This window comes from Ornithodoros turicata, chromosome 2, assembly GCF_037126465.1.
Source record: "Ornithodoros turicata isolate Travis chromosome 2, ASM3712646v1, whole genome shotgun sequence".
In the NCBI taxonomy this organism is placed as follows: Eukaryota; Metazoa; Arthropoda; class Arachnida; order Ixodida; family Argasidae; genus Ornithodoros; species Ornithodoros turicata.
The window spans coordinates 29,950,622-29,966,829 of NC_088202.1; the positions used below are offsets into that span (position 1 = coordinate 29,950,622).

At 45.2% G+C, this 16,208-nt stretch overlaps 1 protein-coding gene across 4 annotated transcripts in view; it reads left to right on the forward strand.

The window, feature by feature from the left end:
* LOC135385267 (uncharacterized) overlaps positions 1–16,208 on the forward strand; it is an 88,315-nt gene that overhangs the window by 55,999 nt on the left and 16,108 nt on the right. For all 4 annotated transcript variants that reach the window (XM_064614476.1, XM_064614474.1, XM_064614475.1 and 1 more), the window contains 4 exons: positions 2,849–3,145; positions 6,666–6,938; positions 10,094–10,288; positions 14,647–14,950. In XM_064614476.1, the coding sequence (XP_064470546.1) occupies positions 2,849–3,145; positions 6,666–6,938; positions 10,094–10,288; positions 14,647–14,950 (1,069 nt within the window). The remainder of the gene's footprint in view (positions 1–2,848; positions 3,146–6,665; positions 6,939–10,093; positions 10,289–14,646; positions 14,951–16,208) is intronic.

Genomic DNA, 16,208 nt, shown 5'->3' on the forward strand with positions numbered 1-16,208 from the left:
TTGATATGAATTTTTTCCGCGACTATCCGTGTGTTCACTGACCAAGAGCAAGGGAGGCTCCGCCTCCTGGATGCTGGCCAATAGGAAGACGCGGAGGGCAGGCACTTCCCAAGCCTCTGTTCTCAGCGTTACCGCTGTTTCGCATGTCAGACCTCGTACGCTCCGTACAGCCTGCCCACAACAAGCAGGTCGCACAGTCGAGGCCCACGAATCCCGACTGCGTCTCACCAACGTGAACAAGCCATCCAGAACGCCAGGAGGATGAACACCTGTTCTCTCTCTCTCCCCGCCTTTTATGACCCCCGCAGAACTGTCATCTATGGTGCTGAGTGCGCCGAGTCGGAATGGGAAACGCTCTCAAAGAGTTCGCAGTTCAACGTTTGCTTTCAAAACTTAGTTGGAAAGATCGCGAATTTCAGCCTACCAACTTCAAAATCACTTCGTTATTTCGGTACATTCGTTATAAAGGAATTCGTTATAAATGTCCGAAGAATACATTGAATCCTATGGGCGCCTGACCAGAGCACGAAAAACGTTCGTTACCACGGTCTTTTCGTTATAAAGGTGTTCGTTGTAACGGACTTTGACTGTATTAGTAATGAAATCAACGTGTACGTTGAACATGAACAACTACACTTGACTTTTGCCCTCTCACCACGAAGAAATTGCTCGGTCTATCGCGAACTATCGCTCCACAACTTGGAAAATTGAGCACCATAGACGATTGGACTGGTTGGTACATGATTAGAAATGGAAAATGGCATTCCTAATAGAAAATTGGGCCCTTTGGTACAACACGAACCAACTTGAAATGCAAGACGACCAAGACGGACAGAAAGGGCGACAAGCACGCCTTACCTTTCTGAGCACTGTGCGACCTAGGTCTCCCCCGTGAAGCTCATTCATTACGTCCTCATGCAATTACCACGTGCACTGCCAGCAGGGGGGGAACGCTTCAGTTATCATCATCAAAATAAAGTTGTTGTTGAGACAGTGGAAAGGTCCTTGCAATACGGTAGACCTCCGTTAATGCGACTTCCGATAATTGGTCTTTTCGCTTAATTCGATCAAATTCGAAGGTCCCGTCAAATGCCCATATGTTTCTATTGACAAAACAGCTTTGCCATGAACACCTCTTAGTTCCTTTGCACTCGCCCTAGGAAGTTGCACTACTGAAATTTTAGATGCAAAGAATATCTTTAAGACACCCTTCTTGTTCAAGGGCTGTAGTCATTATTCAAGAGTCCCAGCTTTTTAAAGGCAACCTCACAGATATCAAATCTAACTTTGGATAACGTTATCTTAAACTAAACACCGTCCCGCCTGTGTTGGTCCTGCAGCAAGGGCAAGTTTGTAAAGCAGGCTTCACCTCGTGCATGGAAGCATCAGGTGAAGCCCACTTTCGGGTTGTGTCGTTCATATTCGCGGAATAGTCGAATATTCGAAAAATCGAATACTGGATATTCGGTTCGCGAATCGAATAGTTCGAGCGTTTGATATTCGATTCGAATTCGAGAATTCGAATATTCGCACACCCCTAGTTCTTAGTCCATGCTGCGCATGCACGCACGTGCCACGCCATGTAGAAGACCTGGTGAAAAACATAGTACGCGTTGGGATACAGACTGGCATAACTGTCCGAAGGACTTGAAGATAAGTGTTGCCAGTAGAACATTCACGTGAACTGTTGTGGGCTACAATTCAGTGAATCGGTATTGAAAAATGCAGCTGTGCGCATCATGACGTGCATATACGGAACACTGCGATCAGACCCGTTCCAAATCCGCACGCCCACGACAGGCATGCGCGCGCTCTTCCAGCTGTCTCATTGGATGCCGCCAATCTTTGCCTCCTGGGGATCCCATTCGTTGCCGCCAAAGACAGCTCTGTTTTCATTGCATTTTTCTTCTAAACGGTAGCGTTGTGTGACGTAATTTTGTTTGAATTGTACCAAGTGAAACAGGGACTTTCATTTGAGAGCAAGTTGTTTTTGCATTTTAGTGCCTATTTAAACCCTAAAACTTCAGGCTCTAATTCTGTTTTGCTTCAACATGATGAACCACATAGTTACTCTGCCCACAGGATGGGCACAACCATCCATGGCTTTCAAATAGAAGTTCTCCCACAGTCTGTTTACTCCCCTGACTTAACACCTTCAGATTTTCATTTGTGCTCTCAAATAGCACCTTAGTGGCAGAATGTTTTGAAGACGATGGTGAACTCAAGAACGTGGTGTATGATTGGTTGTGCACCACGTTGGCACACCCACCAATTGACGCAATTGCATTAACATCGGGGGTGATTATGTTTAAAAATAGATGCATGTAATTTCACCCAGATGTTATATGCACTTAAACAAGTTCATTTGTGGTTTGCTTAAGATCCCTCCCTCATAATAAAGCCATATTATCACATTTAGTGGGACACTGAGCACAGTTCACTTTTAAATCATAATGAGCTATCTAGCAGATGTCGTTGCATCTCCATACCACTTGCACTTAGATGTCCACTACATGTTACACGGTTATAGCATTCTAGAATAAGCATTCTTCCAAATCATTAACTAGGTATAATGTGTCATATTTATTTATTTATTCTGTGTCTAAGGTATTCTGCCCAATAATTTCTGGGGAATTACGGTACATGTACGTATTTCAAAAAAGTAAATGTTCACGTTCAGTAGCAGTTCACTTCAACATGATTCCAACCAGCGATTCCACAAAAGCTCATACATAGAGATATTCTGATGCAAGGATGTGATCTCACCTTCTTGTCAGTATGACTACAGATGGGGTCGACTGTAAAGTGTCTTTGCTGTGCATGCATCTGTTCTCTCTCTTTAATGCAGACGTTTTTCGAATACAACCAAGCACGCAAGCACATTCGAGCATTCCACACGGATCAGCGTTTCCCATGTGGCCAGTGCGACAAGGTGTTTCCTAGGCAGGACAAACTCAAACTTCACATGCTGTGTCACTCTGAGCACCGTGAATTCTTGTGCGCATCCTGTGGGAAGCAGTTCAAGCGTAAAGACAAGCTGAAGGAGCACATGCAAAGGCTTCATGGGCCTGATCGGGAATCACGGGAGGCAGCACGTGCAAAGGCTGCCAGAGCTTCTGCTAACAGCAAACGCTTTGTACCAAAGGTGAGCCATGCTTGTGATTTCCTTGTCCTTTCCAACAACAGCCTTCAGGTCCCTGTCCGACAGGGAGAGACAAGCTCATGCCATTAGTAAAGGTCAACCTAAGAATTGCACCTCCAGTGCTGGATGTGGTACCTTCTGGTATTTGTTTGTGGCATTCTCTTATACAGACAACACCTGCAAAGTGTAAGCCTAGCTTGAATAGATGCCACGTAGCACGTCTCTTTATATACTCGTCGAGTATTTAAATCAAGTCACATGTTGAGTATTGAGTAATGCAATCCTTAGGCTGAATGCAACTAAAATGGAATAATTAATACCCTTGTAACACAGGCAGTCTTAACCACGGTTACGCTTAAGCGCCATTACCCGACCAAACCGCGGTTATCATGAACCACGGTTTGATGTTATCACATGGTGGTTTCTGATATGTTAGCAGCGGCTGCGCGATTGTGACAGCAGCGCAAAGTATAATTTTATTACGCTGTATAGCATGAAAAGAAAAGGGCAAAATGGTAATTAAAAAGCCTAACAATTATTAAATACATGGTATGCGCATGATTATTTATGGTGAATGTCACACAGGCAGCGCTAACCGCTGTTAAGGCAATGGTCCATTTCCTCGGTTAGCTGGCAAAACCGAGGTTGCCAGGCTCAGTTTCCCATAACCGCGGTTAGTGGCATAACCTCTGTTTGGTCTGCCGTGTGACTGCGGCAAACCAGCAACCGCAGTTACGTGTTTGCCGCTGGTTTGCCGCAGTTACACGTAACTGCAGTTGCGTTAGCTGCGGTTAGTGCTGCCAGTGTGACAAGGGTATTGCAGGCTATCCGGTGCAGTGTGCTGTCTTAATTGTAATGGTGAATAGCCGAAGAACAGAAGTAACACCACTAGTGGCAGGCGTTGACAAATCCAAAAGAGGGAAACATTTCACCCTTTCTCATTGCTCGCATAGTCACATGAAGCCCTACTGTCAACAAGCGGCTAAGAGGAGGGATGGAGTCGTGTGAGGAAGTGCGGAGGGATTGAGTGACATACAGTCGCCGACCGTTAATTTGGACTTGTAGGAGCCATAAAATTTGTCCGAATTATCGAGCAGTCCGAATTAGCAGCCAATGACGAAAATCTGCTTCCACCAATGGTCTTTATTAGAGGCATTCAAACTAGATTGAAAAAACTCTCAATGTGTGTCTGTCTAGCAGCACGCGCACGGGAAAGAACATCACGTCGCATTTCTGCTAAGGTCGCAGTGTCAGAATACACAGTTCCAAGTGTGCCAATGGCCGCGGTTGACGGAGGATCCCCGATGCCCGCACCACTGCCGCTGTCGTCGTCGTCATCTGACCCGTCCGTGGGCAAGAGAAGAACTTGGGGACTATCTCATCATCTCTTTATTCGTTCCAAGGTTCAGTGCACCGGTCAACATCGGCGTAAGCGTCGAATGCTACGCCTTCTGGAATCACCATTCCAAGTGCCGCATAGGTCATCAACCAATCGCCAGGCTGTCCATTGAACTATTGTCGTTGTTGTCACTTGTCAGAGTGCTCCCACTACCAGCGCAAAACCCAGCATGACGAAAACTGGATGTCAGACGTAGATGCCGACATTTTATCACTTTCGCTTCGTGCACTGCAAGTTGCGTGAGACACAACTTCCTCCCTGGACGCAGCGCGCCGGGAGCGTCGGTGGACTGACGGGAAGGCTCAGAAGTTCGAGCTGACAATTTTGGAGTTCGAAATGCAGATTTACACAGAAAAGTAGGTGAGGTCGGGCCAAAATCCGTACCTAATTATTGAGCACTGACTCCTCAAAACGGTCCGAATTATTCGAAGTGAAAATGCATTGGCTCTATGGGGACTTTGATGAAGCCAAAGTTTCTGTCCGAAATATTGGAAAGTCCAAATTAAAGGTCGGCGACTGTATGTGATTACAACCCCAGCATCACATGTACTGTCGCCGACCCATTTTTCGGACTCTGAAAAGCCACAAAATCAGTCCGAATTATCGAGCAGTCCAAATCTTCAGTCAATGACACAAACCTCTCCCAAAATGATTATTTATTAAAGAAAACTCAAAGAGGCACAAAAAAAGCTATCAGTGCGCGTCTGCTTTGCTACGCGTATGCGAGAAATGGCGTTGCGACGTATTTCGGCTAATGTCACGTTGTCACGGTAGACATTTTCGAGCGTATATCGACGGCCGCAAGTATTGCTGCCGTTGATGGAGTAGCAATAGCTCATGCGTCGTCGTCGTCGGAGCCTTCCGCTGGCAGGTCGAGGACTTGTGAAACGATTTGTCCATCAGTCATTTCAGTAAAAATTCTGCACATTCATCCACTTCGGCGTACGTTTCAAACGTTACACTTGCAGGTATAGTCATACCTGAGTTTCGGAGGTACTCTACCAATGCAGGGCCGTTGTCATCGTGACCGATGGCGATACCAACGGTGCTCGTACTCCGTACTTGCCTACTGTCCATGCAAAATTCGGCGTGACGAAAACTGTTCACTATAGTACTCCCTTTCACTGCCTCCCACGAGTCTGCAAGAATATGAAGCATGGCGACAGGCGTAACGTTATAGTTAGTTTGAGTTGTTTTATGATTTCTTGGTCCGTGGGCTGCAGGACACTTGTTGTATTAGGAGGCAAGAACTCTAAACGTATCGCCTGGAGGTTCTGTACTGTGCCATGTGATGAACATAACGCTCCTCTTCTCGCGCGTGAGTTCTCTCGCGACGTCAACTCCTTCCGCTTTCAACCATCCGTACGGCTTTCACTTTTTGCTGCAAAGTCACCGTCGAGTACTTGCATCTTGAACGCTTTCATGTGGATCCTTCTGACATCGTCGATGCCAAAGACGATGTTGACGGTACTGTTGTCACCATTGAAGGATCAGTCGTGATCTCAGCGGGTGTCTGTGCCTCCAACATCTCCGCATCTCCATCGCATTTGTCAGTATCCCAAGTCGGTCGAGACACCCTCAGAATCACTTGAAGGCGCGGACATCACTTCGTGGTTTCACTTCTTGTCTTCAACAATAGCTTGTTTATGGGTGCTTGTGGCGCGTGTGCATAACCTCATCAATGGTGCGCGCACGTAAACTCCAGCTCCGTGCGCGCTGCATCAGCAAAGGCGATGGAAAAAAACAAAGAAAAAACGAAAAAAATGAGGCGAATATGTACGAAAAATTGAACCGTACCTACGAAAAACGGTCCGAATTTTCGGACGTCAAAATACATTGGCTCAATGGGGTGTCTGATAAAGCCAGAACTTTTGTTCTAAATATTGGAAAGTCCGAATTTTTGGAGTCCGAAAAATCGGTTGGCGACTGTAGAATCACATATAATGCGAAAGCGCATATAACATAACCTTACACGCCACGAAATGTGGCAAATGCTCATCATGACATTGTGACATGCCTTTCCTTTGCCTGAACGTTTTCATTTTGAGTACCTTGACTCCAATACATTACATTTGTTCTTAGATACTTCTTGCTTTTAGCTGAAAGTGGCGTTACACTTTCCAGGTTTCTCCAACGGATTACCAACGCTTCATTTACAAGTGTCATGCCTGTTTGTTGGGCTTTCGCCGTAGAGGAATGCTGGTGAACCATTTGGCAAGACGCCATCCAGACGTGCCCCTGGACACAGTACCAGAACTAAATCTTCCAATTCTAAAGGCCACCCGTGACTACTACTGTCAGTACTGTGAGAAAGTGTACCGCTCTTCTTCCAAACGCAAAGCCCATATTCTCAAGAACCACCCCGGTGCAGCATTGCCTATGAGTAACCGCACAAAGGTAGCTCGTCCAAAATCACTGTTGTACTTACGTATTTATGTTTGTATGAAATCAATCCGAAATAGAGCATGTCGTGCAGCTGCTATATTTTGTAACGGTGAGGAAATCTATCAGTCACAGAGTATTTGTTTAAACTGCACATGTAGTCATTAATATGCCTAGGGCCCTGTGTTTTCGGGTTTTATGTTTGTTGAAAATCGAGGGGGGGGGGGTAAAATAGGGTTTTATTTCAGAAGCCTTAATACACGGTGATATCGGGTGGAAAATAAAACGAGCGCTTCTCGCATTTTAGATTGACAGAAATGTTGAACTGCTGTGTTGAGTGTCCAATGCTTAGCGTTCTCCGATGCCCGTATTGGTGACTGAATTGGCAATGTTTTAAGTTCATTTTTGGGTTTTTTCGGGTTTTACCCCAAGTGATGATGATGGAAGCCAGGGGTTAAAAATGGGTTTTACCCTAAACCACAGGGCCCTAAATATACCTAAGTCCAACCAAATTGCCTAAGCCTTACAAATTTTATCCTCTTTATAAAGCACAGAAAGGATACAGCTATACCTGTATAAAACAATAACCAAGGCAGTCACAGTTCACATTATTGCATCTTTCCTTAAACTACTACAACTAGAAGCACTACTGGAGAAAATGTGGTTGCATCTGCAGAGAGGAAAGAATCCTCACGTCTGCACATGAGCTGTGGATGGGTGGCTGAATAGTCGCTTTTCCGGATTGCAGCACCATGGATAGCGCTGGAGTTAGGAAAGCGCCATGGCATGCGGCTCTTTTCGCCACGCACGTCATGCGCGGATTCTTTTATGACATTGGTTCCTTCTCTTTTTCATTTCAGCTTTATGATCATTGCTTTTATGAATGCAATTCCGAAATTTGCTCAGTTAAAGGGAGACTCCAGGGCAGTCCGAAACTACTATAATGGCTGTGTAAATAAGCTCGATACATTCTTCTGGAGTGATAAATAAAGTTGGTTTGGCAGTCAGTGACTCGGTAGTTGCCAAAAGAGCTGCGAAGCTCAAAACGAAACCGAAACTTCTGAAGGTTTCCTCTCTTACCTTCTGTACCATCCGTGACGTCACCGGTAGTCTCATGCGGGCCACCGGCTGTTTTTCGGGCATGCGCTTTGTAACTTCTTCGTGCCACATGGATGACGAGTCATCTGCTTCCTCGATTTCATTCTAAAATATTCGCCAGCGGTAAAAGCAAACATACAGAAAGCCGCAGACGAGGAATACCGGTGAGGTGAAGCCCATTGTTACTGGCCTGCTTTTCCGTGGAGGAGCGCCTAATCATTCAAAGAAAATATTCCTTTTCTAATTATCTGCGCCACTTGGGGATGAGAAATTGTATTCACTGAAATATCATACGGTACGGATTGATGTCGCACTGTTACCTCAACACGTTTTTGGTGCGGAGTCTCCCTTAAGGTCACTTTTTTTTTGTCACCATAAGAACTGTGTGTAAAGGAACGGGAGTTACAGGTGGTTGGATAATACAGCCCAGGGTGCAATGCCTCTCTGCGTCTTCCAAAGCTGGCAGGTTGCACGGTTGCATTTGCACTGTGAAGAACATGACTCTGCGACTACATGGGTGCGACGGAAGTGTGCGCGTGAACTTGCAATGTGCAGCGTACAAAGCTTACAAAGTGATTGCGTGGGTAGAGTCCTGTCTTCTTTCCGCATCATGTCTACCTTTGATCCAAACCAACTCGGTCGCCCCAGAGCTCTTGCGGCTTTCGTTTTCTTTCTGTTGCAGAAATGTTGGTGCAGACGTTCATACATGCATCCTTTATCTATTTATTTCTTTTAAAGATAAAAAGTACTTGAATGGGATACATCAAACAACTGCCTGTTTACAAAGTGTTGCATGTAACAGAATTAATGTGACATTCTTTTCCTGTCGGCCCATGACGCATACTAACCCCCCCCCCCGTCTGCCCCCCCCCCCCCCCGAGTGCATGTGCAGAGCGACAGATTATTTCCTCTCTGCAGGTGCAACCGACATTACAACATGAGACTGTGGCGCCCTCTGTGAGGTGCGGGTGGAAGCACTTTAGCGCAGGCTTATCCCAACACGAGTCTGAGGCACCCTCTGTGAGGCGTGGGTGGAAGTGCTTTACCGGGTGCTTCAGACACTCTCCCACCGACTCCAGAAACCCCCCGCTTTATACCTCCAGTGAAATGGGGTACAGTCAAACCTCGTTACAACGAAACGTGATATAACAAAATTCCCAATAGAGCGAAATAATTTGGGTTCCCTGGCAGAGGGCCATAGAGAGTAATGTATTTTAACTCCCGCTACAACGAAATTCTTTTTAGCTGCCGCCTCAATACAGTGAAAGAATGAGATAAGCTTTATGCCCCCAAAGCTGACCTGAGGGTCGCGAAAACAAAATGCGCAGGCAGCGTCCTGTTCCCACGGCGAATGGTGGCACACGCGATTAGGGTCAGGAGGAATCTGGCGCCTACAAAAGGAAGTCTGAGTGATTGGAAGGTTCGGGATTTTCCCTCTGAGGTTTCTCCTTTTCGCGCTGGTTTTGAACTGTCCGGTAGCAGCCAAGTACAGGACGAAGGTGAAAGGAAAGAGTGGGAAACGCTTCATTCAAGTGGTGGTGTACAATACGAAATCAGCCTAGGTAATTTTCTTGACGGGGACAAACATGCCGTGGCAACGGAGAGCCCTACGGAAGACGCACTGCCATAGATATACTTAGAATGTTTGTGGGATCGCAACACGATAGAGAAAGATGAGGAGGCTTTGGTGGCATATGAGCAAGTTCAATACAACGAAATGTTCAATACAATTAAAGAAATTATGGTCCCCGTGAGTTTCTTTATATCGAGGTTTGGCCGTAGTAGTAATAATAAAACAGAACATCAGCAACAATGATCCCACAAATCATGTCAGATGTGTGCTCCAGTTTCCTATGTATCTTGTATGAAACAGAGGGTGATCCACCTTGGAATACCTTAGTTAACTGCGCCTAGGATTTAGAATTGGTCAAAATACTGCCACAGACTAGATTATTACTGATAGACGTGACACTGGGATAAGAGCAAGAATGCAAGCCTGAACTCTATCCTATCTATTCATATTATTCCATTAGCATGCATAATGGCACTTAAGGCTTTTTGTTTTTGCACAGGGTGGTGTGCCCACTGTTCCTGGTGAGCCAAACCCCACGTTCTCTCACATGGTTGGTAGTGTGACAACACATCCACACAACTGTAACCTGTGCCACAAACAGTATGCCAGCAAAGCAAAGCTACTACAGCATCAACGCAAGAAGCACATGGATTTGATCAGCCTAACTCTGGCTGCAAACCCACAATTGTCAAAGGTGTGTCTCCTGATTATGAATTTTATGCATCATGTACTTTCACATTGTCAGGGCAAACTGGACGCAGTATGGTTTAGCTGCATGACACATGCAGTCGTCTTCAGCAGTAAAAGCCAGCCACCTTTACCTTGGCTGCAAAATGATATGTTGATATCACATTTACCTGATTCTGTTGTGCACCTGTGGCAACATGTGATCTGTTATGGGAGTAGTGGTAATAATAACTGTTGTGTACCCATGCAGCAGTTGAACTTTCCAAGCTGATTTTAAGAAAATACTTAAAATTTATAAACCATTGTTGTCTTGCTGGCTCATGTTTGCAGTAAGGCGCTGCAACCACGTATTCCTAAACTACATGTAGCATTTGCATCTCATATCTGTCTACATCACTGGTACTTCTAATGGTGATCTCTTGTGGCTGTTTAAAAGTGATAAAACCCCAGTGCTGGGTAAAAAGGACAAAGGACAGAACAAGTAAACGACACACGACGACTGCATTGAACTGCCAACACAAGGTTTATTCCATGAACCTGAGACCTATTTATATTCTACTGCCCTCCCCTTCTCATGTCAGAGTTTCCACGTGTATGACCGGATCCTTCTTTTCAGAAATGAAGTTATCAATCTTCTTAGATAAAATTATTGACGGCTTGCTTACATAATTACCCAGTGCTGTCATCGTGTCTCTTTTACTTGTTCTGTCCTTTGCCCTTTTTGCCCAGCCATTTGAAAATATTATCAAAGTTGATGCAGAGCACCAAAAAGCACCATATTCACTGCAATTTTCCGGGAGATATACAAAACAGACAAGATTGAGCATTATGCCATTTAATTTAATGCCATTGAATGATTTACAGTAGGGGTGTGCGAATATTCGAATTCTCGAATTCGAATGGAATATCAAACGCTTGAACTATTCGATTCGCCAATCGAATATCCAATATTCGATTTTTCGAATATTCGACTATTCCACGACTATGAACGGCACAACCCGAAAGTGGGCTTCACCTGATGCTTCGGTGAATGAGGTGAAGCCTGCTTTACGAAATTGCCCTTGCTGCAGGACCAACACAGGCCGGACGGCGTTTAGTTTAAGATAACGTTGTCCAAAGTTAGTTGTGTAGACATCGTCTGTGGAAGGGGTGGCGCCCCTCCCACATGCAGTTTAACATGTTTTAGCACCGACGAGGGACTTAAATTTGATGTCTTTGAGGTTGCCTTTAAAAAGTTAGGACTCTTGAATAATGACTGCAGCCCACGAACAAGAAGGGTGTCTTAAAGATGTCCTTTACGTCTAAAATTTCAGTAGTGCAACTTCCTAGTAGTGCAAAGAAACTAAAAGGTGTTTATGGCAAAGCTCAGGCAGGATGCCAATTCATTTGTTTCACAAATGGCCTGTGGTTGTCTGAAACAATTACAGCCTCATCTGTATAACATGCTACTGCCTTTCATAAAATGCACGTCACTACCGTGGGCACTCTCAACCATTTCAGTATCACTCGGTTCACCGCTACTGGAACATCGCCGTCGTAAAGCGCATAGTGCTCGAAGTTCAAATCCTCTAAGTCACTCTCCCCACAACATGCGAGGCGTATCACATCGTTGCACAGTTCATCACAGTCACTGAACTAGTCTGCTGGCTCCGGTACGGCGGTGGAAGACCAGAAACCCGCATGAACGAAACAGTTCACGATAATGGCTTCATGAACTTGCTGCCAGGCCTTTGATAAGTGCCACCTTCCGCTCCAAAGTCAGGGACTTCCATGTGCGTTGTTCAGCCATCACGCCGCGAAGAACGAAACAAGACGCGAGACACTCGGATGAATGCAGAGGAGGAGGAGGAGTGATGTTGGGTGGAAAGAGGAGTGCGGTCTGCCTGCCACAGCTAGCAGCGCGTGAGTCACTAGGACTGAAAGGCTTTGACCTTGACCTAGCCTGGGGGACCGAAGAATGCACGTTATCAGCCGTAGGTACGCTGACCTACCGGTGATGGAATTTCGAGATATCCGTACTCCGGCAAAAAAAAGCTTCAACCTAAAAGGGCCCAAACACATAAGAAGCATTGGGACAAGGATCGGGACGCAAAAAAAAAAAAGTCGAGATAACCGATATTTCGAGATAGGCGAGTTCGAGTTAACGAGGGTTTACTGTATACTTTCTTGCTCTACTCTGTCAGGAACATAAGCGATACCTCTTGAAGTACCATATTTTCGTGTGTATAACGCAGACGTTATGAAGTAAAACAGTGCTCTGAAGAGGTCCTGCTTGTTATACACGGAAATATTTTCCTGCAGAGTTCCTCTCCAGGTCAGTGACATACAAGTTCTAGCCTCTTCCAGTGTGTGCTGTGGCTTTCTACCAAATCTGTTAGGGTCAGTTGACAAAACCGGCGAATGGGCACTGGACTTCATAAAAGGTTAAAAGTGCCTGAGATCTGGTGGAGCAGGACACACCCACACCCACTAAGAAGAATACAAAATGCTGCTCAGTTCTGAGAACACACTGTCCGCATTTGTTCTTGAATCTGGCTTTTTACATCCCTGAACTTCGCGTTTGCTCTAGGTGGATAAGCAGAAGAATGTTTGTGGGTGACTGTCGTCTATTCTAGCAGTGTGCCTGACCTGAAATAAAAGGACTGTCTTCTTTTGTAGCATGGCATGTTGTCACCAAAGTCGTCGATAACCTGCATATATGATACACCGCCTTGGTTTATTGTGTACAGTGAACCCTCGTTAATATGACCCCCGATAATCTGACATACCCACTTTACGACCATGCTCCTGGGGAACAATGCAGTGAAACCTCTGCAAATCCCCCCCGTTAATATGACAATTCCGCATTATGACCAAAATTTTCGGGAACGACCATGGTCATAATAACGAGGGTTCACTGTATACTGGCGGCAGTACAGAAGCTTGTAGCAACATTGTGGTGCGTGTTATGCATCGGTGTGTGTTATACATCGAACTTTTTTGAAATTTGGCCTGTTTTCTCCAAAGGTCTTCAAAGTGAAGAGTGGACTTATGCTATTCACAAAAAATTCAGACTGTCCGAAAACTCGGACTGATTTCTGAGCTCCTAGAAGTCCGCAAAATTGGTCACCGACTGTAGAAACCATGGTAGGAGACCTGAACTGTACTTCAGATATGGTCAATAACAATACAAAATGACACATTTGGGATGCGAATGTAGGGGTGGTGTTCAAACAATATATGCCTCTCCCCATATCCCCCTTTTTCCCAAAGAAGAAGAGCAAAAGTGGTGCCGGCTCTGCACAATGGGCAATGGATTGTAGTGTGGGGAATGTGTCGAAAGGATTCGAGTTCTAAATAGCTGCAGGACGTTATCCTCAGTGTCGGGTTTGAAAGATTTTGGCACACTCCTCTCAAGGGCTTTTGCTAACAAGAAACATAAAAAACGAGTGTGGAGGCCTCACAGACGTCAATGGTGCTCTCGCGAACCCCTGTTTCAGCAACATTGGCTTAGTCAAATATGCTTGAAATAGCGGCAGTTGCTTCGTGATAACTTCTTAATCAACAGTTGAAGCCAGCTTCCAATTCCACAATTTTGTAACCTTACAGGAGCACTGAAGTGACATTTAACATGACTCGAAACCCTGCTTCATCTGTGAAGCTGTCCATAAGGAGTCACCATGCAAAATATTTTCGCTCTGTGGCGTATTAGCACTGCGCAATAAAATATACAAAAGACAGTCGGGAAAAAGCAGTTGCGGATGAGAGACACGAGCCCCGCGTGATGTAGAAACTGCTCAGGGCCTTTTCTCTGTTTTTTCTTCTCGGCTCATGCGCCGCTTATACATGCTTGAGCTGTGCCGTTGGACGTCACTAGTCACGTGCCGAAGCCCATGATACGTCACGACGTCTTCTGCTTCGCCGATGCGCTCTTTGGATGTGGAGAGGGTTTCTGAAAGGTGTGCAGAATGGAGCCTTGCGCGCACTCTGTAGGTTACCTGTGCTCATCGTCCTTTTGCAGGAGCTCATTTTATTCGACGCAGAAGACGTCGTAGCGAAAAACAAAAATTTTTCGGGGGTCACTTCCATGCTCCTTTAATAAGTATGTAAGTGGAGTCAGCTACATTTGAAAGCTAGCGTGAAATTCAATTTGCACAGCCCAACTTTTTTCAAATATCTTCTCCTTACCTAAACTCATCTAATCTAACCTAGCAGATTGGAAAACCTCAGTGTGTTCAGGTAAATGGAATCGGTTTTGCCATTTAACAGGTTCTACTTCCCATCCTTTGACCATTGGTCAGATTATCTCTGCAAGTTTGTCTGCTTGTGCAGTGTGTCGGATATGTTGGAATTTTATGATTCTACATATTGTGTTCTTCACTGCAGGCGAGCCGAAGCACTTCCTTATCCACTACAGCAAGCAGCAATGTGATCGCTACTGGGAGGGTGACTTCAGCAGTAAGCAATGCTGGAAATAACGCCAACAGCAGAGGACGAGAAGCAGACCTACTGACGCAGGCGATGTCAGAACTCACCCAGACTCTCACTGAACTCCGACAGACCTCAGGCAATTCACCCGGTGCATTCATCATAACTCCTAGGGCACCAGGTCTTTTGGCATCTGCCTTACAGGGGCAACCTGCTACTGCAGCGCCTCAGGGGGACCTGCAGAGAGACGACACTCCTGCTGGTGTGTAAAATGTTTTTTCTAAGTACTGACAGTGTTGGGCACGTATGCATAGGCACTGGTATAAAATTCACATTTTACTGATTTCTTAGTCTTTGGCACTACATATTTTTCATATCTAATTCCCTGTCCTTTGAAGCGACATACAGGGTGTGCTCGAAAGTGTTACAGATTTTTATAAGAAAAGCTATGAGAACAGCACAGATGAGGCTTTTGCAGATGAGTTATACTTAGACCCTGATGTTTTAGGGTTAAACCCGATTTTTCCCCGAATTTGCACCCCGAATTGAGGTTCACCTATCTAGGGTTAAACCCGATTTCTACCTGCAAAACTGCACCTAGGCTAGGCACCTCAAGGCATTGACATACTAGTTTCTCACAAAATATGCGACTGCCCCTTACTTCTGACACTCTGGATAAATGGTACAGTGAACGTTTGTTCTACAATAATGCCCGATTTCTCCCCGAACTCAGTCTGATGGTAATTTTTCTGCCCGAATTTGCATGAATTTTCTACATCAATTTAATGACCCAATTTCTACCCCCCGAATTTGGAAAAATATAAAACCCGAAAACTTCAGGGTCTAGTTATACTGCAAGATGTGCAGCAGCTGGAGGGAGTATACTCCCACTTGGGACAGCTACAGCTACTAGGAAGAATATAAATGTAGAATATAAATAGGGCCTGACTTTTTCGGGTTTTATTTTTGGCCAAATTCGGGGGGTAAATATCGGGTGATATTTTTCATTCAAACATTCGGGTGTATTCGGGTTAAATCCCGTTACGGCATATTCTGTCGTCAGGAATTCGGGTGCATTCGGGTGATTTTTTTTTGTTTAATAAAAATTTGTCTTAACATGGAACTAATGTTTAGCAATGTCATCAAACTTTATTTTAATGCACACTTACGAGTGTGCCACGCAACCGGGATGTTTTCGGGTAGATTCGGGTTAAACCCGAATTTTACAGATTTCGTTCGGGGGGTAAATATCGGGCGGATACGGGTTTAACCCTAAAAAGTCAGGCCCTAAATATAAACCGTATATTGCCTCCCCCCCCATCCCTAATCACAGCAGCACATAAAGTGAACTTCCATTAATTTGATCCTGAGGGGAACACAAAATTTGATCGAATTATTCAAAGGTCGAAGGTCGAAAAGGTCGAATCGAAGGCAAAAAAAAAAAGAATGAGGCAATTTTTATTTGCAAAGACAGTCTGTGATCATCTGCTGTTGCTGTCTGCTGTATCGTCTGCTGTCTT